We start from the raw sequence: 19,788 nt of genomic DNA, 5'->3' as shown, positions 1-19,788 counted from the left end.
CAATGAAAGTTATATAAGTTTTCATTGTTTTAAGTAATTTTTACATGTCAATAATCCATGGTCATGAGGTGTGTACCAATGGAGAATTGCTGACGTGATCGTATTTTCATCTATTAAGGATTTCTTGGTGATAATTATATGTTAGATAATGATTATAATCTCCAATTCAACTAAGAAAACAATGAATCCAAATTCTACAACACACTCCAAACCATTTGTTTTTACATAGCACGAGTGTAAGTATCCCCTTGGAGACAACATGGGACTGGTTTTGTATCTATCCACCATTTTTACGGATACCATTATCAGAGTCGTATATGTAGCATTGTAATTTCATCTATTTTCAGTAACATTCGGATTACAGTAAGAGGATCTGGTTAAAGGGTAAGTGTTTAAAACCCAACACTTATTGTCCCTCGTGTATATATTCCACTTTAAAAATTAAATCATATAGATCATCATGTCAAAGAATAGGAAAAAGAATCAAGGTCAGTGTCAAACACCATCATCAACTTTTTAAGAAGTATGCACACAGTCTTTGAGAAACTGTGAGAGCTGAGAAGCATACAACTCAGGTTCATTCCTAAAATGGTCAACATGTGGTGTTGACTTAAAGTTGCATGACCTGACCACGCGCCCTGTTCTCTGTTGTGCCTCTATAAAAGACTCCACTGACCCTGCAGGAATCACTTTGTCCGCACTGCTGTAGATGTACAACTGCGGGCAGCTTGGCTGCCCGGATTTCAGCTGTACTAATACATTCGAAAGCCTCCTGAAATGTGAAAACAAGTAAATTGAATAAACACAAGTAAAGTCAAGTTATCTTTGGTTGGGTGGAATGAACCATTCCATTCCTTCCTTCCCTGATTCCACCATACAAAATGATTAAAAAAAAAAAAACTTACTGGTTAACTGATGGTAGATTTAAAACCACGCCAAAGAACTTCTCAAGAACCACCAACAGAGCCGATTCACTCATTGCTGGTTTGGCAGAGATGTCACCTTCATTTCTATGTCCTTTTGCTGCAATACTATTTTTCTTCAGAAAAGCAGCAGAGAAACCCGAAGCCCAAACCTGAAACAAACCAAACCATTACTTAATATATAAATAAATAAATAAAAGAAATCTTACTTAACCAAACAATAACTACCTGTGGGTCCGGGGATGCAACAGGTGCAGAATCGACTATACATCCCTTAATCCGCCCCATTAGTGTAAGGTCTTGCATCTGAAACTTTTCCAAGATAGCTCCATATCTGTGATATAAAAACAACCACAGATGTTATAAAGATTAGATTTTGTTAAAAAAAATAATAATATGAGATGAAAAGGGTTTGCTTTTGCTTACATTAGCCATCCGGTGTTGCTGAATGTGTGAAAGACCAAATTCTTTCCGTATTCTTCTTCCAACCATTCAGAAAGATGATTCACAAGCGAATTCACATGCTCTTCCGTTTTCCCTCCAACTTTATAACTTAAAATCTCAGACATGGGAAATGTAAAGGTGATGACATGGAACCCTTTTGAGGTATACCAATCTGCATATTTCTTGAGATGTTTCTGTTTAGCACCCAACCACCCAAGCAAAACCACCACCATTTTAGAGTTTTCTGATAAACCAATGGCATTAGGCTGTGGTAAATGCCATCTGTAAATGAGATCATTAGACGTGTTTGTTGGGATACTATGAGCATGATCGATTGGCCTGTGAGCTTTTGCCAACTCAGCTGATCTATACACGTTGAGTAAAGCAGAAGAAAACGCAACATCAGAAGCCATCTTGTTGGGTATATGAGTTGTTGGGTATCTGAAATTAGGAACAGGTATCCGACTCTTTGTTGAAAAAGATAGCTTTGAAACACCAGAATTAGAGATTTGTGCCCATTTTGCTTCACTGATTAAATCCGATGAACAGCCAATTGATTGTTCTGATGAAGGACATGAATCCGGTTTAGATGGAAAGAATCTGTCACGAAGATCGGTAGAAACAGAAGCTAATGCAACAGCAGAGGCTGCAACAACCGGCCTTTGAAATAAACCAGACAACGAACCCATAATCTTGGAATCACCGATGCAGAATCTCTGATCATATGATGAGCAATTGTGAATATATAAATACGACAAAGACAAGCCTAAAGTTGTTGGGATTAATAAATATGAACAACGCGCAAAGAAAGTCAAAAAGAACGTGTTTTTTGATGAAGACAAGTAGCTTATTACCTGTAGTGGGTCTTGGTTGATGTCGTTCTTTGGGCTGCCAATAAACGTGCCTATTGACAGCCCACGCGAAGCCTTTTTATATATACACAGTCAGAGTCAGCCAAGCGAAGCTTCTTCCTATCTACAGAAAATGTTCTTGAAAGCATTAGATTTACGCATCGTTTGTTCCAAGAAACGCGAATTTATGTGGGAAAAGAATCTAATGAGGCTAGATTATTTATACAAATAGGGGCATAAGTATTGAGGATATCAGTATATGCTTGATTCGGAACATATTGAACATATTTGAGCCACGATTATTGTCAACCTCGAGCAGCATAAAAGAATCCCAGAAGAAGATACCGGGCAGAAAAAAGAGAGAGATGGCATGGGCCAATGAAGATGTCTATTTAACACCACCAAAAGTTGTAGGATTTGTCCACTTTGTAAACACTTTTTGTGATACTTGCAATTATCTCAAGCATAAGGGTGAAAGTAGAATTGTACACAATTTATTGATTGGCCCACCGCCCATATCCACCAATAATACGCACAAAACCATGCTCCTCTCAAAAAGAATCTTTAAATAGAATATTATACAGTATATTGTCTTTGGTTTGATGAAATTTCTTGAATCGATAGCATCGATTAAGAAAGATAATCGATACATCTTTGCAAAAAAAAATTGTTAGAAATAGATATGAGACAAAAGGGTGCACGTTTTCCGTAATTTTGATGCTAAAAGGAATATTCGAAATTCAAATATTGATGTTTGACGAGTGACGCAAACTTTGAACAAACTGCACCAATCCAAAAGGTAGGAGCGAGGAAGGGGAAAATTAGAAGGAAGGCAATAGCTGTAAACAGGCGTGACGAACGTGACTCATCAAATTGCGCATTAACCGTGTTGTACTGTACAACACCGAGATGCTTAATCTCGTCTTCATCGGTCGAGTTACGTGAAACGGAACGGTTTTTTCTGCAATGTAGGTTTTCAATCCAGCGTTTCGTTTGAATTTCGGATTGAAATCTTCAATAATACAGATGCATAGCCCAAGAAACCCTAAACGGATTAAAAATACTATCTATCGGTTGCAATCGTATCAAACGATGGCATACCAAACAATAAAAACAGCCGGAAATTGAATGACACGATTAATTACCTGAGAGACGATGGACTCCGGCAGCAAAAACTTCAGAGGAAAAGGGAACCCGCGAAGTTGATGCCGGTGTCGGAATTCTTCAGAGACCAACGAAATCAGCAAGGGATATTCTTGGGTTCCTCAATTATAGGGCGCCGAGTCTTTGACAACCTTCCGAATTGAAAAATGGTAACTCTAGGTTCAAATTTATTGCTACCATAGTTGAATTATGTTATCTGACGATTGTACCCCTTCCTTTCATTTGCCTGTAAACACGAAATAGCTAATGTTTTATAAAATAATATTTACTCATTATATTTAGTATACACGCAAGAACAACGTATTATCCCATTTATAAAACTTACTATAAAGATGTTGATAAAAATGAGCAAGCCAATGAACAATAAACGCGTAACAAAATAACAAAGTTCACCAAGATTTGTAAGACTAGATTAAATGCAATGTTTAAAAAATCGGTTCGAACCGGCCGGTTGGACAAGGAATCGGAAACGATAGAGGTTTAATAAAGACCGGTTTCAAGTTAATTTTTAAGTTGGATAGAACCGGACGGTTTCTTCAAAAACCAAGTTGAATTGGTATAATAAAACTAGTTAAAAATCGATTAAACTAGTCTATTGGACTTTGCATAGTTGGATTTCACTCAATTGCTCAGGTTATCCAGAGTATACACAACTCGGAGGCCGAAGACGCACACCAGTACCATAAACAACTTCCACGCACACCAAAAACTAGTATGACGCCGATCTTCTCAACTTGTAGGCCGATACTTCTCAACTGTTATGTCTATGACTTTATAATATATTTTGTTCCTTCATGTGGTGTCAGACAAGGGGACCAAGGGGACCCGTTATCACTATACTTCTTTTTATCTATACATGTCTGTTGAAATGTTTTAAGAAGTGTAAGAGGACTGACTGATATGAGATTGAGTGAGGAAATGCCTCGAGATGCTAATCCACAAAAAATAACACGAGAAATTCAAAAGAAAATAGCTACTATACGGAATGAGGGCGACCGTGGAAATACATCGGTTTCTTACTAGTGCAAAGGAACTCTTTCTTGGCAACTTATAACGATGTTTGTCTCACATATCACTAGATCGATCGATATCTTTACAAATTTCTAAAGCTTCCGTCTCAATATTATGATAAAGATTTATGTTTGTGGATGTCAAATTTTTAGTTTTGTATATATAGGTATGTAGGAAAATAAAAAAATACATAAAATTAATGGAAATTGGGTTGAAGCGGCAGTTGAACTAGGAACCGGTCAATAGACCGATTCAACTAAAAAATGGTTTTAGAAACATTAGTTAAATATACAAAGTACTAGATAATCCAATAATCCAAGATCACCTAACACCTCCAATTAAAAAAAAATCACTAATATATGAATGAAAATCAACAATAATAAAGAAAACAGTAAACACAACAGATCATTCTCGAGTTTAACTTAACTAGGAAATAGAAGAGAAATTGATGGAAATGAAAAGAAAGAAAAAAAAAATGGTGTTTATGGGTTTTATTAAATAAATGAGGTTATAACTCCTAACTTTCCTTCCAATTTGGAAGAATTTGAAAAAAAAAATGAACAAATGTTTAATTTTTCTTTCATTTCTTTCCAATTTGGGACCATAAAATATATTTTTTTTTCTCCCCTTACTTTTTTCCCCCTAATTTTCTATTCTTTTCTAAAACTCCAGGACTAGACGTAAGACTTAAGCACATTAAGATAAACATTTAAAACTCAAATCAAAGAAAAAAACAGTCAAATCGACTAGTGATTAACAATGCTTACAATGCAAAAAAGTGAAGTAAATACAAGTATTCGGGATGATGTGGTGAAATAAAATAACTAGAGAAACATGATGTATAAAGGTTTAAGGAAGACAAGTTGCTCAAGCATTAAAAAAAGTTTTATCGTCAACCTCGAAGTGTGATTTTGTTACGAACTAGGAAAGCCACGACCAGGTAGCCTGGCAGTATTGAAGCAAGATGTGAGGCCTCAACCAAGTCATCTCCAACATAACAAAAAAGTTCTTGAAACCTCTATGAGATACTAAATGACTTCTTGGCTTAGATAGAAGTAGCAATGAAACTAAACAAGTATCTTTGGAGGCACCAATTAACAAAATCCAACTTTATGACTGAAAAACTTCCGAAAAATGTGTCAATTAACTAGCAGAGCATATTGGCATCTCCAAAATACAATGAATATGCATATAATCTCATTCATCGAATGCAAACGAACTACTTCGAACCATGGATATCAGCAAGTCAAATTTAGTCAGAGGAAAAACATTTTTTCATCATATCATTGGATTATTATTGCTATAAATTTTGATCACCTTGAAATCTATTTTAGCAAAGACTTCTTGCACAAAATTATAATGCATGTCTGTAACACCCTGTTCGGGATCATTTTGTGATTCAGGGTCGTGGGCCGAAAGTCGATTGTGTAAAGGCTTTAGACCTCAAGGAGGCGATGTTTAAACCTTTTGGAATGAGGTAATGATGGTTATGAGATCTAAACCTTTGAATTGTGTTTTGGAGTCAACGGGTAAAATGGGAAAAGTCATAGGCTGGGTTCTTACATGAAATATGGATTTTTGTTCGAGATGTTTTTAGTCCAAGATATTTAGATAATATTGTAGAGTTGTTCAATACCTTTTTGTGGATATAAAGATCGTCTAAAATGGAGTTGGAACGAAGTAGTTATGACCGTTTGAAGTTAAGGCGGTTTTGGGGTTGAGCCACGTACGATGGGCGTACTCAAAGTGTACGTTGGGCGTACTAGGGCATCCTTAGTACGTTGGGCTTAATTTGAGTACGATGGGCATATCAGTGCCTAAACCATATTTTCGTGGTTTGAGCCCTTTTTAAGCTCCTTAACTTCGCCAAACTCATTCATTTCTCAACCCCACCTCTCCAACACCCTCTCTTGTAACCCTAACCCTAGATTGAGCCTTGTGAGCAAAAAGAAGGTGTTTTTAAGTGCTTTGGAGTGTTCTTGGTGCACCTTATAGAAGAAGGAACTCACTGAATAAGTGTTGGTTGCATTGGAGCTTATAGATCCAAACTTTGTTCACCTTGATCTTTCTTCTAGAGGTATAAAGTTTAAATCTTGATCATGAAATTGTTAGGTCTAGCTAGTTTTGGGTGTTATGAGATTTTGGTCATTTTAAGTGCATAAAGTTTAGATCTTGAAATTTTAATAACACTTAAGTGTCGTTGTCTGATAATATTATGTCTAGGCTCTCAATTATACATAAAAAATATGTGCTCTTCTAGTTTCTAGTTAACTGTCATAAAATATACATATATCTAACATTGGCTTGAATCTTTTCTAGAATGTCATCCACAAATTGGCTCACCTAATCTGCATCTTCTTCATATTAATCCAAGAAAATAAACTTATATTCCTTTGTAGGCCTTGTTATGAATGTTTCCTTTGCGGGCCTTGTTATAAATATTTGCTTAGAGAGATTCAAAGCTATATTTGAACTACCGAGTGTAAATATATACTCACTGATGGTTTTAGGATCTTTAATATCATTATATTCAATTTGCATCACTATATCCTTTTATAATTATTAAATATATATTATTAAGTGATCTATATCCATTGGTGTACCTTAAGTACCAAAGCATGGTAATACTTTTCCAATGTCTTAACACTTAGATTGCTAGTATACATGCTTAGTTTGCTAATCATGTATGCTAAATTGGGTCTCATACAACTCATCAAATACATCATACTATCGATGATTATTTAGTTATCTATATGGGAAGCACCTATAAACTGAAAATCTTGTATGTTGAATCGCCTACGTTGAATTTCTCAAGATAGATTGACTCAACAAAAGTCCTTATTAGGGTGTGTGATCTTAACCCCAAAATCACATTGGCTAGACTCATATATTTCATGTCAAATCTCATTTTATCATTTTTCATTGCTTTCAATGATAAATATGACATCTATATACGAAGATACTATGAAAAAACATTAGGTGTGTCTTTTACAAACACTTATAACATTCGTTGATCATTGATCATGTAACCACATTCAATCATGATATCGTCAGCCTTTTGATGTCATTATTTTGGAGCTTGTTTATGTTTGTTTTTTAAGAAAGGAAAGCACACGCGCGCACACACACACACACTATAATGTTATTCCTAAATTTACACATTTTTTCATAACGAGACTTGAACCCTCAACCACTTGGACACATTTCCAACACACATTGATATCGGTAGGCCAAAATCCCTTTGGTTGCTTTAAGTCGTACAATGACTTAACAAGTTTACATACTTTCTTCTCTTGTCATGTAGCAGTGAAAATTTTGATTGCTTCATGTATATTCTTATTCTAAAACTCCATTTAAAAAGATCATTTTTACATCTATTTGATGAACTTCCAAATTACTTGTGGTCGTAGGGACAAGCATCATCCTAACGGAGGTTATTATTGTTATAGGTGAATAAGCGTCAAACTAATTCAAACTTTCTCGTTGTAACCATTAAAAACTAAACTTGGTTAATATTTATTGATATGGCCATCTACCTTCTTCTTGAGGATCGATCGATAACCTAGTGTTTATTTCCCGATGTAAGATCCACTAACTTGTAAGTGTGCTTTTGCAAAATAGTGAATCTCAATCTTGGTAGCTTCTTTCCATTGATATCTTTTTTTAGAAGCAACCGCCACATAGTATAATTTGGATTAACTTTCCACAATATAGGTAACGAAACAAGCTTATTGTCCTTTTTTACTTCTCTTAGTTCTTTTTCATACTCACCGGTTAAGCAAGAAAAGACATTTTCAAAGAATGATGAATTCATTCTACATTATCACATACTTATGCATGTCTAGAACTTGAACTTGACTCATGCACAAGAAACTGATGTGTATTACCATGATGCCATGAGCATATCCAACAAGTGCAAAATGCCTCTATGAGCACCACTTGCAGAACTCACGACCCAAGTCCAAGTGCACACACGTATGTGGAACCCTACTTCGACTCAACTAAATGGTAAGGAATCCATTGTTTTATAAAACCTAATTAAGGTTTACCCTTTCCCACCTATGAGGGAAAACTTATATCCCCTTTTCCAAATTTCCATCTTTTATTCCAAAGATCCCACTTTGATTTTTGAGAGTCGATATCTTATACATATTAACTTCAATTTAAACATACAATACATATTTACGAATCAGTATATAAGAAGAATGCAACCCCATTAAAATATCACATCACCATATCACAAAATATTCATATTTATACGTCTCTAAAGTCCATTGGCGCATCCGTTCATGGAGTCCAACTTCAAATGTGAATGAATGAATTGATTTTTCAATCGAGCATAACACTGAGCTCCTTACCACCACGTACAACCTACCATAGTACCACCAACTTAGAGCATGTTGGTCTCTGTGATTTATCACATAGCAACAATAGTTTGCATCTTTCCTGGAGGAGTTATCCTGCAAGAAAGTACACATTTAGGCCATTCTAACATAGAGCATAACAGGCATAATCAGTTCATATATGTGTCTAATCAGCATGGCCATTGTTTAAAGAAATCAATGAACCTATAGTGTCTTTCTAACCTTCTTTCTACAGGTTTCCAACTTGCAACTTCACCTACGGGATGATTTGTTCAACATGGGGTATGTCATGTGTGACATTGGTGAAAGATTTACAGGTGTGCCTACTGCCAAAACTAGCGGTAATCCACTAACCATGGAGGAAGAAGGATCTCCGGTCACCAGAGGGGAGTGGTTGCTTGACTTACCTGCCGGAGAACCATTTGTTTGACCAGTGATTGCAGCTCCATCACCATTGTTGACACTAGTTATGTCATGAATGCTTGTTCGCCTCCTTTCTCTATTCATTGAATTCAAACGAATGAAATACTTCTGTGCATGGCTTGCAACTTGAGTAGGAGTTCTTGTCACCACAAAGTTCCTGGATATACTTCTCCAATCTCCTTTCCCATATTTCTCCAGCCCAAGAAGAAATAATCTGTTTTTTTTTAGCATAAAATGAGATCAATAACAGATTCTCATAAAAACAGAGGTTTTAGATTAAAAAACTAACCTGTGTTCATCTTCTGACCATGCAACACCTTTCCGGCGCTCCTGATCTGACTTTGAGGACTTAACTCCATGAACGGATTCACTGTTACCACCTTTCTTACTGTTTCCATCATCGCCTCCATGGGTTGCAGAGTCCTCTGAAGAGGAACTATAGCAAGGTAGAGGAACAATACCAGATTCAATACGGTCTAAATCATCAACTAATAACTCATAGTGATGCTTAATCTCTTCCACAGTCTTTCCGGGAACATCGGCGGCAATTTTTTCCCACCGATCATCAGAATCCTCATCGGGATATTCAACCAGAGCATTCTCGAAAGCCCTATCCTGCTCCCTAGTCCATGTAGAGTCTCTAGCTATTTCATCTTCCATCGTCTACAACCAAAAACTAGCCACGAAAAATGACCACGTTCACGTTGAATAAGTTCAACAGCAAAAACGCCCAATTTTCCGTAAAGACGGTGGTTATAACATTATTAGGGTTTTAACACCTGATTATGAAATGCGAACCCGACAAGCCAATCAAGTACTGATTAAAAAATCAACTGTTGATGAAGAATTCAGCAAGTAGCAGGGATAACGAACCTCGATTCTATACGTGATCTACCGGCAGCGGGAATCTCAATTGAAAAGAAAATCCTTAATCCGTGTGTGAATGAATAAAACCCTAAAATTAGGTCGGAATTAATGTTCCGGTGGGGGTCTAGCGGTGTGTAGGTACCAAAGATAATTACAAAGAGAGGTGATTGATGATGAGAGAAGGGCCCCTACATACTACTCAAAACTGCGTTGTCAGCTATCATCTGGAATCTGCCATAAACGTCAATTTTGGAGTATTTCTTTGAGATTTGAAAAGTCATGTAACCATGTAGTCATGGGGGTTTGGCGTATATGAGTGCCTGACTGGTTTATTGCCAAAATAATGTAAAGAACCAAACGAAAAAGGTCATCTTCCATGACTTTGATTTCAAAAAGTGCCGATTCTTTATGATTGATTTCAGTGAAAACTTAACTATTTAGTTCGTGGAATACTTGAACACCATACGTTCAACTAGTTAACAAAACCAAATTTTTAGGAGTAACGTTGTGTATTTTTCAACACCCTCATAAAATATCTTTACAGAAACATTTATTTAATTTCCATTTCTAAAAGCCTATTTTCAATTTTACATACAATAACAACTTGTCTTTGAATTTTTTTAAAAAAAAACTAAGGGTCTAAAATATTATTACAAGTTTGTAGACAAAAGAAAAAGGAAGACTATCTCTAGGTAGATAATTGAATAGGCAATTAATTTTGTGCAATATTAAAAGTCATTCCCCAATCTAAAAAGTTAATGACTTTGAGAGAATAATTGTATTATGTCTTGTGTTAGTTGTATATACAGTCAATCATTAAATATTTTATGTAAATAATTTATCATTAAACTTTCTTCCCCTATTCAATATAATGATTGGAAATTGAAGGTCATATTATTACCTTGTTTATTTGGAAAAATAAAGATTAAATATTAATCATATAGATAGATATAATTACTTAAGTAGGTAATGTACTCTGCCTCTTATAAATATTTAGTAACTAAACTATTTTTGCTGTATGACTTACAAATAAACTTTCTTCACTTGTTCAAAAACTACCATTATAACCATAGAGTCGACCACACCTTAAATCATCTTTTAGGGTTAATCTTCGGTCCAAAATGTTCTGACCGGAGATAGAAAGCCACAATTACATATAATTTTGATTTGCCTCTTCGTATTAGAGTTGGAGAGCATAGAAGAAGATGACATTGTTGGAACTTTGTTCATTTAAATTAGGACGCAAGAGATGTCCGTCTTGCACACCGAATATAAGTCCATAAATATGTATTAGATCAAGTTCAGCAACATAGATGTCAAAATCAACATTTTACTGACAATACCTTGTCATGATGGTAGTTTTTGAACAATTAAATAGAGTTCAATAATAGTGTACCAAAAATAGTTTAATGACTAATTGTTTACAAGTGCATACTACATTACCCTCTCAAGTCATTAACCCTTTTTCACATAATACCCATGTAATTAACGTGCATTTGTTTTCTTTCCAGATACACGAAGTAACCGCATAACCTACAATACTATTTCATAATGGTAGTTTTTGAACAACGTAAGAGAGCTTAACCTTAAATCGTGCACAAAAATAGTTTAGTGACTAAATGTGTCATGATGGAGCATAGTACATTACCCTCCCAAGGCATTAAAGGTTTGTAAACAAAGTAACCATCATGTTTAGTGTGCATTATTAAAAGTATTCCATCATACCAATTGGAAAAATACAGTAACAAAAAGATGGCCTAAAAGTTTGAATCCCTACAGACCCTCATTAACAACCAATGGAAAAGGTCTGAATCTCCGATGAGAAATTTGCAACAAAAAAAAAGCACCAGACATTAATTAACATCCAATGTAAACAAAAAACTCTAAACAAAAAGATGGTGAAAAGGTCTGAATCCCTACAGGTTAACAAGATCATACAAGTTTCAATGCCAATTACATGGTGACACCATCATACTAATTTCTTAAAAGATGATGATACATTTGTTTGATCATTTTGGCTACTTTGCTGCAGCAACAAGTGCAGATCTGGCACGGGTAAAAGTAGAAATTACTGATCCCAGTTGCAATTTGTCATTGCACCCGAAAGTTAACCTGTACCTGTAAAATCACATAACAACCACAAAAATGAATTCAAGAAACTAATAATTTGTAATGGGATTCATCTTTAACATACTGCCAACTAGTTTTTGGACAAAAAGACTCAATTTTTTCATAATTTCAAGAAATTGGAAGCACAAGACATCTTTTAGGACCTGGTTTCTCTTTTTCTTTATTAAGTGTTGTTGGGATAAATGATGTATGTCTGAAAGAAGTGTAGTATGAACAAATGTTGTTTCCTTCCTGGGCTGAGTAAAGTAAATGACTATTTTACCCTTCTGGCTTGAACTAATGCTGAATGAGAAATGACTACATTTGATAACTGTTCTGAATTTAGATTCTAAATTACGGTTCTGAATGAAAATTCTAAATGACATATTTTAAATTTATATGATACCTGAAATATAATTAATGACTGTTCTGATTTCTGAATGTAAATTCTAAATGAATATTATGGCAATTTAGCAAATCAAAAAGTCACACATGGATTCACTATGTAATAAATGATCAAAATGCATTGGAATCAGAAATAAATTATAAACTTATAAAATACAGAAAAAGCATTTGATACAAATAATGGCATACATTCTTAACACATAAATAATATAATAAAATATGTGAAATATGAAATATGTATGCACCAATACATGTGAATAAATATAAACTTACAAATAATGAAATACTTAAATAAAAAAATATTTGAAAAACTGACAGAACACTCAGGAAGATCAAATGGAAAAATACCTTGATTTTCATTATTAAGTCATACTTTCTACATTAAGTCACAAATCATTAAGTCCATTAAATCAAAAAAAAAAAAAAAAAACAGCACCTTACTGGATTTTAACCAATGACTTATAGCTTTTAATATGAGAGAACAGAAGACCATATCCCAGTGGTTACGAGTTTAGCCATTACCCATTTAGTTTAAGATAAGACTTTTTTGAATTTAGATCAAAAGGGCACAGCTGTGCCATTGATTACATATGCATAACTAATGATTATAGTACTTTATTGAGAGTAAAATGAAACAGATGTCAGATATACATACTCAATATCAGCCAAGTCATTGATGAGCTGCACTCTAACATCTGAAGGCATCTTGATTTTAAAAACAAACCTGTCAACACAAATGTGATTTCAAGATAAGCCCACAAAACTACTAGTAGCTTCTTAACCAGATATTACAAGACTTACATGGTTACTTCTCTTACAATGTCCACTAAAGCCAATCCTTTTGTTGCCTTGATATCAGATATTTCTGTAAAACAGTTAAGCACCAACAAGATCAGAAAGAAGAAAAGAAAACTGCAGCCTTAAAATGAAAATAAAATATGATGGATACTTTGTAAGCTAAATGAAAATGATTCATTTAGAAGCCAGTAAGATATCTGTTCAATGTCTTTGGGCAACGGATTGCCTGTGCAGAGGTATACAGCTTCTTCAGTTATCTGCTGAGAAGCCATATGTGTTGACTGCATTAATCAAACACATAAACACATTACATTACAATAAGCATTATAGAAACTGTAACTCTGTAAGCTGAATCATATGGCAAGTGAGCAAAAATAAGAAACCTGCAAAATGTTCAAAGCCTTCCTCATATCACCATTGCTAAGACGTACAAGAGCTGCTAAACCATCTCCAGTCACATCAAGCCTAATTTAACACTTTATTATTATCAGTATTATAAAGGGCTTCTTGTGAATTGTGTAAAATCATTAGAAAGCCCACAAACTTACCCTTCAGAGGTAATAACATGTTTAAGTCGCTCTGTGACATGGACAGACTCCAGAGGAGCAAATCGAAATCTTGTGCATCTTGATTGCAGTGCTGGAATGATCTTGTTGACATTATTACAGATAAGAGCAAACCTGGTGTTTTTTGTGTATCTTTCAATCACTGCATTAGAGATGTGTAGAATGGTAAGGAATCAGAAAGGAAAGTAAATTGAGTTGCTTTTAACAGTGTATATTACCTCTTCGAAGAGCAAATTGAGCATCTTTTGTCATTGCATCCGCCTCATCCAGAAGAACCAGCTTCACCGAGGCTTTTGCACTGATAAACAACACACGAAGGAGATGCAAAAACAAAAGAACATGAGATCAAGAAACACCCCAAAATCAACAAACTATTGACGACCAAAAGAAAGAGCAAATTTGGTGAATACGTGAACACAGAGCAAGAATTACCCAAAGGAGAAGCTCTGAGTGCTGGCAAAATCCTGTATCTGCTGCCTCACCACATCAATTCCACGTTCATCTGAAGCGTTGAGCTCCAAAACCATATTGTGCATCTGCGCCCCGAAAAGTTTTCTAGCTACGGCAAGAATCGTCGATGTCTTGCCGGTGCCCGGTGGTCCATACAGTAACAAATGAGGCATTTTGTTCTCACTCGTAAGCCTATCAACTGTTCGACAAAAAAACCCCAGTGGAAATTTTTCATTCCTTAAACAGTTTAAGACAAGATTGAAGCCTTTAAATGAAAAGAATAAACAAGTCGCATACTGGTATCGATTATGTCACGATGAGCGGCGACGTCGGCGAGAGATTGAGGCCTGAACTTCTCGACCCATGGAGTGGCTTTGCTGTGGGCTGGTGGGGCGCCGCCGGAAGCGACTACAGCTTTGCCCTTGTTCCCGTTGGGTCCTTGAGACGGATTGGCTTCATCTATGTCCATCGGCGAAATCACTTCGGCCATTTTCACACTCTCGAGAACGGATCTCTTTGGCTTCTATGGCGATGGTGTGTTTTGCTTTGCGCGGGAGTAGAGATGGACGGAATGGCGCCAGGCAATGCCTAGGGCACGTTATCAGCGTTTAAACTCTGGCCCGCTCTTGGCAAAAAGGTATATTAAAATTAAAATAAATAAATAAATAAAAAGACTAAATTACATTTTTGGTCTCGTGAGACGACAATATTTCTTCCACGTTGTAAGTAGATATTAATCCATGCCATTGCCAATATTTAACTCTCCTTGTTCTTAGAACTAAACTTGTAATTATCAGTATATCGTATTCATACGGACCATTTTTGTCGTTACTTTAGGTATAAGTATATAAAGTGAGGGCAAATTTATTATTTTATATACGATTAAGAACGAACAAATCCAACCACAACACATACTGAAACATTAAAATGGTGCCACAAGAACGTGTTTCATTTGGTGGGCAGTTGGAGTTATTTTGGCTGGCATCCCACTATTTTAATGACATCCACCAAAGGGACGAAAAATCGTTATAATTTTTTTTTATCTGTAGCCAACGAGAGTTAAAAAAAAATGGACTCCATTGAAAAAGCCTATACAACCACAAAAACCAAGAAAGCAATTTTATCTTATTTGACATTAGTTCAGCTACAACATTTATTTAATGTAGTTTGCATATTTATACAATTTTACTGTTTTAGTATTACTTTTGAGAAATTAATGTCAATAGTTCCCATGGTTTCAAAACCCATCAGCGTTTGTCCATTCAGTCTTCACCGTCCATATGCTATGTTAAATAGATGGAGTGGCTGTCGAAGATGGTGATTGGGAAGGAGAAAGGAGAAAGTGATTAATAAGAAAATAAAGAAACATGTATTTTGCCCCAAACCATACTAATCTTCAAGATGATTAACATTTGTTTTCTCAAATTGTTCTTTTCCCTACATTGTCTCTGATTGACCGTTCCATGTTTGTTTAACTTGATTCACGCCATACCATCATTTGCTATTTTGGGTTCTTACAAGGATTTTTACTGCAATTTCAATCATATACAATGCCGTATTTGCAATCATTCATGCCTAAAATCCAGGTCTGCATTTAGCCTCAAAAACTAAAATACTCACCAAGCATTTTGCAAAAATAGAAGTTACATTAATACTAGCAAAACTTGCTACCTAAAGGAGATAGGGAGAGAAGAGGGATGTTAGGCAACAGGAATCTTGGGTTCTCCTAAATTCACAAAGGCCTGGGCACGAGCCATGCGGCCTAATACCGCGTTCCATGACACAAGATGGTCCATGAAGACATTAGCATACCGGGCTCTGTCGTTCTGTTAACACACAAAATAAAATAAAATAAGAAATAAATGACCGAGTTAAATGGGAAACGAATGGCTGCAGGATCAAAATGAGTATGTATGTACCTTGTAATCCAGATAATAAGCATGCTGCAAAACAGAAGAAACAAAAATTAGAATGAATACTACAACATACCATACAAAATTCCTCTATTTTCTCATCTTTGTGGGATATTTTAGATATCTGACTAATTGGTAACGCTTTCATTGAATTACATGTACAATATAATATTGCAGTTATTGGGACAAGTGGAACTTTATCAGCAGTCATGTATGTGTGAAAAAAAAATGTGTGTGTGTGTGTATGAGAGAGAGAGAGAGAGAGAGTTGTTCTTACCTCCCACATATCCAAACTAAGTAGAGGCTGTGCAAGTACAAGAGATTAATCCATTAGTATAAAGAGAAAAAGGAAGAAAAAAAAAAAGTTAAACAGTGAAAAGATGCTTACAATATCATCCCACACAAGAGGGGTTACAGCATTTGTTGTTGTAGCTATTGCAAGTCGTTGCTCATTCCTCTTTACTGAAATTGGGACCCCACAACAATACAAATCAAAACTGGATGCAACTATAAACTTATAAAAATACAATGCTAACTTATTCAATTAAACAAGAAACCAATTTAAAATGACAAGAAACATACAAACAAGCCAAACCCAGCCAGACCCAAATAATGTCAGGGCACTTTCTATAAACTCTTGTCTGAAATCTGCAAAGGAACCAAAATCCTTTTCAATCTGCTCCATTAGACCCAATATTGGTAAGTTTCCACCTCCTGGTTGCATGGATTCCCAGAAGAAATCATGATTCCAGACCTACAAAATCCCACAGAAATCATGATTCCAAACATTTTCCAAAACAGGAATAGAGCTCATGAGTTGTTCAAACCTGAGCAGCAACATTGAATTCTGGCAATGGATTTCCACTGTTATATGTCACTCTGATCAATTCATCCATTGTGTATCCATACAATACATCGTTCTTGGATAGATACTTGTTCAAAATCTCCACATAACCACGGTGATGCTTTCCCCAATGCACCTCAAGAGTCCTCTTGCTCATATATGGCTCTAGAGCATCCTGCAAAAAGTAGAACATGAAATCGATGGGTAACAAATAGGAAAGACAAAAGGGAGGAAAGAGAAAAGATAACAAAGAGAATTACCAATTTATAAGATGGAGGTTTCAAGCTGTAGTAAGCAGAAATGTTTTTTGGCTTCTTTAAGACATGGTCTTTCCTTTTTTGGAGTTTGTCCTGAATGAATCCAGTAAAGATGAACAGGATAACCAAATGGGGATATATTTAGAGTAATACATAAACTTAAGCAACTTACGAGTTTATAAGATGGAGATTTCAAGCCGTTGTAAGCAAAAATGTTTATTGGTTTCTTTAGGTCATGATGTTTCCTTCTTTGTTCTTCATACTGCCAAGAAATGGAAGAATTAAAAAAGTTATTAGACAGGTTTTTTCTATGGATAATTTAATTCAAAAGTTGGACAAAATACGATTTACAAAGCTTTCATGAGTATAATATAACTTGGACTTGTTGGAGAATGTGCAGTCCTTTTGATTGTTTGAAGATAAAAGCATAATGTCTGTCGAACAGAGGGAGTATAGAAGACAATCATGAAACCAATATAAACAACTCAATTTGGATCAGATACAAGCTTTTAAAAGGTTCAGGAGACGAAGATGATGTATTAAGATAATTACGGATTCCAAAGACGTTAACCCTTCACTTATATATATAGAACTAGAAGAAACGTAAAGAATACATTAATCTCACCTCACAAGACAGCTTGCATCTGGTAAACCTGGTAAGTTCGTTGGAATTGACGACAGAGCTAGAGGTTGAGCTCGACAAGCAAAGATAGTTACTACAGGACCAACTCATATCTACTAAACGCCCCTTGCTTGCAACTCAAAAGAACGATAATTAGCAGCGAAGTAGGTATTAAAAACTTAGTTCACCTGTGTAGAAATAGATAGAAAATAATATCACGTTATCTCTCCGAGGCATTTTCACAAACAGGTGCCTGCTAATATCGAAATAAGGAGCAAACCCAAATAGCTTGTATATGCTCTCCTCATACCTGTTGTCCTACTGTTATCGTCGTTGTGAGCTCGTTCGTTAATGTTGTTGTTGTTTATGATCTTTTCAGCAAATCGTAGCCTCTGTTGGAGTTAGGGCACTGTCTTTCATAACTTATCCATCGACCATGAAGCTTCATATACTCGTTACTAATTTCTTTCTTCTTTTTTTTACACGACCATGAGTCTTTTTTTTTTTTTTAATTCATAAATGGCTTTGTGTTTTTTTTCAAATCTTAAGTTTAATGGCAGTGGTTTAAAAATATCATATATGGTTTTTGTGTTTTCAAAATTTTTTACGATTAGTCTTTATTGCTAATTTTATTAATTTTGTTTGTTAACTGAAGGATATTTTCGCCATTTCCAAATCATGGGGACCATTTACGATGTTTTCTCTTATTTAAAAAATAAATAAATAATAAGTAAAGGGTCTCTCTCCAAAAAGTCAAAAAACCACCCCGAATCCATCTTCTTTCCCAACTAATTCAAGGGTATGGATTGTCTGCTTGGATTTTGTTCAATGGATTTTTTGACGATGTGCTTCATTGAGAACAGTCATTACATGCTTTATCCATGTTGTTTACTTAATACAAGTCGATCCAAAAGAAAACATACCCTAAGAAATAGCTTTAGCCCCAAAATGGTTCATCCATGAAAATCACCACCATCGAGACCCATTATCTCCATCTTCCCTGTTCTTCGATTAATCTTATCATCAAATTGCAACTCGAAAAAATATATATTAAGAATTTAATCAACCCACACTCTCTTTTGCTCTCTTCGTGTGTGAAGATGCAGATCTGATGAGGAGAATAAAGGAGAAGAACACACATATCAAGGTTAAGGATATTCAAAACAGAAGACGTTGTCATGGATCTATTGCTTAAACATCTGAACAAAAAAAAAAACGACCCACTCGAATGCGGATGGAATGTGGTAGAGGGCCGACGATCTGATGTTCAGAGCAGTGTCACCTATGGCGACAATGGTTTCACTGGACAGTAAAGGCAGCAACGTCGGTTTGGAGGAAAGAGAGGATTGATGGAGAGGAAGGTCTGGATCGTTTTTCAGCATCAACAAGGGAGCACAGAAACGCAGTTCATTGATAATCGGTTATGATTATATGTTGTGTGTTTATGTTCCTCCTCATATGTTGAATCAGAATTTGATCTACTATTTCGTTTCTAAAACTCAAGAACTCAAGACTAAAATCATTCGATTCAGGCATATTGATGTGTATTTAATGTGTTTATATTTTTATCCAAGTTTTAATTTATAAAAGCTATTTCCTTCACTAGACAATGTACCTAATCGTGCAATAGTATAGCAATGGTAAGAACGAGTGTCGAACTCAAAGAACGGTGTTTAAACTACTTTATTTTACTATTAACTAATTACTAATTAATTAAGAAAAGGTTTTCTTTTCCTAGTTTTGCAAGACTATATACTTAATTTATCAAGCTAGCTAA

The 19,788-nt window shown here is 35.3% G+C and overlaps 4 protein-coding genes across 6 annotated transcripts; all 4 read right to left on the bottom strand.

Annotated features, from left to right (window-relative positions):
* Window positions 1-320: 320 nt before the first annotated feature.
* LOC111884403 (uncharacterized) lies at window positions 321-3,537 on the bottom strand. The gene is made up of 6 exons (XM_023880724.3): window positions 3,364-3,537; window positions 2,222-2,342; window positions 1,350-2,083; window positions 1,152-1,257; window positions 906-1,075; window positions 321-772 (listed from the first exon to the last, which is right to left on the bottom strand). The coding sequence occupies exons 3-6, from the start codon at window positions 2,054-2,056 to the stop codon at window positions 517-519; spliced, it is 1,239 nt and encodes a 412-aa protein (XP_023736492.1). The 5' UTR covers window positions 2,057-2,083; window positions 2,222-2,342; window positions 3,364-3,537; the 3' UTR covers window positions 321-516.
* Window positions 3,538-8,513: 4,976 nt separating this feature from the next.
* Window positions 8,514-10,410, bottom strand: LOC111884388 (transcription factor SRM1). Of its 3 annotated transcripts, XM_023880705.3 has the most exons (4): window positions 10,054-10,402; window positions 9,470-9,959; window positions 8,980-9,394; window positions 8,514-8,853 (listed from the first exon to the last, which is right to left on the bottom strand). In XM_023880705.3, the coding sequence occupies exons 2-3, from the start codon at window positions 9,838-9,840 to the stop codon at window positions 9,010-9,012; spliced, it is 756 nt and encodes a 251-aa protein (XP_023736473.1). In that variant the 5' UTR covers window positions 9,841-9,959; window positions 10,054-10,402; the 3' UTR covers window positions 8,514-8,853; window positions 8,980-9,009. The 3 variants fall into 3 exon arrangements, with proteins under 3 accessions (XP_023736473.1, XP_042756036.1, XP_023736472.1); XM_042900102.2 differs by having other exon boundaries at window positions 9,165-9,394; window positions 9,470-10,410; XM_023880704.3 differs by having other exon boundaries at window positions 9,470-10,403.
* A 1,533-nt stretch (window positions 10,411-11,943) lies between these two features.
* Window positions 11,944-14,996, bottom strand: LOC111884448 (replication factor C subunit 3). Its single transcript, XM_023880772.3, has 9 exons — window positions 14,673-14,996; window positions 14,358-14,574; window positions 14,144-14,223; window positions 13,908-14,067; window positions 13,743-13,824; window positions 13,511-13,640; window positions 13,363-13,426; window positions 13,217-13,285; window positions 11,944-12,165 (listed from the first exon to the last, which is right to left on the bottom strand). The coding sequence occupies exons 1-9, from the start codon at window positions 14,863-14,865 to the stop codon at window positions 12,066-12,068; spliced, it is 1,095 nt and encodes a 364-aa protein (XP_023736540.1). The 5' UTR covers window positions 14,866-14,996; the 3' UTR covers window positions 11,944-12,065.
* An 890-nt stretch (window positions 14,997-15,886) lies between these two features.
* On the bottom strand, window positions 15,887-18,479 carry LOC111884404 (superoxide dismutase [Fe] 3, chloroplastic). The gene is made up of 10 exons (XM_023880725.3): window positions 18,322-18,479; window positions 18,015-18,199; window positions 17,562-17,651; window positions 17,393-17,482; window positions 17,116-17,307; window positions 16,871-17,042; window positions 16,677-16,750; window positions 16,566-16,592; window positions 16,295-16,318; window positions 15,887-16,201 (listed from the first exon to the last, which is right to left on the bottom strand). The coding sequence occupies exons 2-10, from the start codon at window positions 18,120-18,122 to the stop codon at window positions 16,076-16,078; spliced, it is 903 nt and encodes a 300-aa protein (XP_023736493.1). The 5' UTR covers window positions 18,123-18,199; window positions 18,322-18,479; the 3' UTR covers window positions 15,887-16,075.
* Window positions 18,480-19,788: the final 1,309 nt, after the last annotated feature.

Source organism: Lactuca sativa, chromosome 3 (genome assembly GCF_002870075.4).
Source record: "Lactuca sativa cultivar Salinas chromosome 3, Lsat_Salinas_v11, whole genome shotgun sequence".
NCBI classification, from domain to species: domain Eukaryota; kingdom Viridiplantae; phylum Streptophyta; class Magnoliopsida; order Asterales; family Asteraceae; genus Lactuca; species Lactuca sativa.
This window is presented reverse-complemented; position numbering and strand designations above follow the sequence as displayed.

Coding starts and splice junctions, on each gene's coding strand:
- LOC111884388 (XM_023880704.3), bottom strand. CDS start 9,840: ATGGAAGATGAAATAGCTAGAGACTCTACATGGACTAGGGAGCAGGAT. Junction 9,395..9,469: donor TGGTCAGAAGATGAACACAG/GTTAGTTTTTTA, acceptor AAAAAAAAACAG/ATTATTTCTTCTTGGGCTGG.
- LOC111884403 (XM_023880724.3), bottom strand. CDS start 2,056: ATGGGTTCGTTGTCTGGTTTATTTCAAAGGCCGGTTGTTGCAGCCTCT. Junction 1,076..1,151: donor TTGCATCCCCGGACCCACAG/GTAGTTATTGTT, acceptor GGTTTGTTTCAG/GTTTGGGCTTCGGGTTTCTC. Junction 773..905: donor AATCTACCATCAGTTAACCA/GTAAGTTTTTTT, acceptor TTCACATTTCAG/GAGGCTTTCGAATGTATTAG.
- LOC111884448 (XM_023880772.3), bottom strand. CDS start 14,865: ATGGCCGAAGTGATTTCGCCGATGGACATAGATGAAGCCAATCCGTCT. Junction 14,575..14,672: donor TCGTGACATAATCGATACCA/GTATGCGACTTG, acceptor TTTGTCGAACAG/TTGATAGGCTTACGAGTGAG. Junction 13,427..13,510: donor ATTTTCATTTAGCTTACAAA/GTATCCATCATA, acceptor ACTGTTTTACAG/AAATATCTGATATCAAGGCA.
- LOC111884404 (XM_023880725.3), bottom strand. CDS start 18,122: ATGAGTTGGTCCTGTAGTAACTATCTTTGCTTGTCGAGCTCAACCTCT. Junction 16,751..16,870: donor TGGCTGGGTTTGGCTTGTTT/GTATGTTTCTTG, acceptor TCCCAATTTCAG/TAAAGAGGAATGAGCAACGA. Junction 16,319..16,565: donor TTAGTTTGGATATGTGGGAG/GTAAGAACAACT, acceptor TCTGTTTTGCAG/CATGCTTATTATCTGGATTA.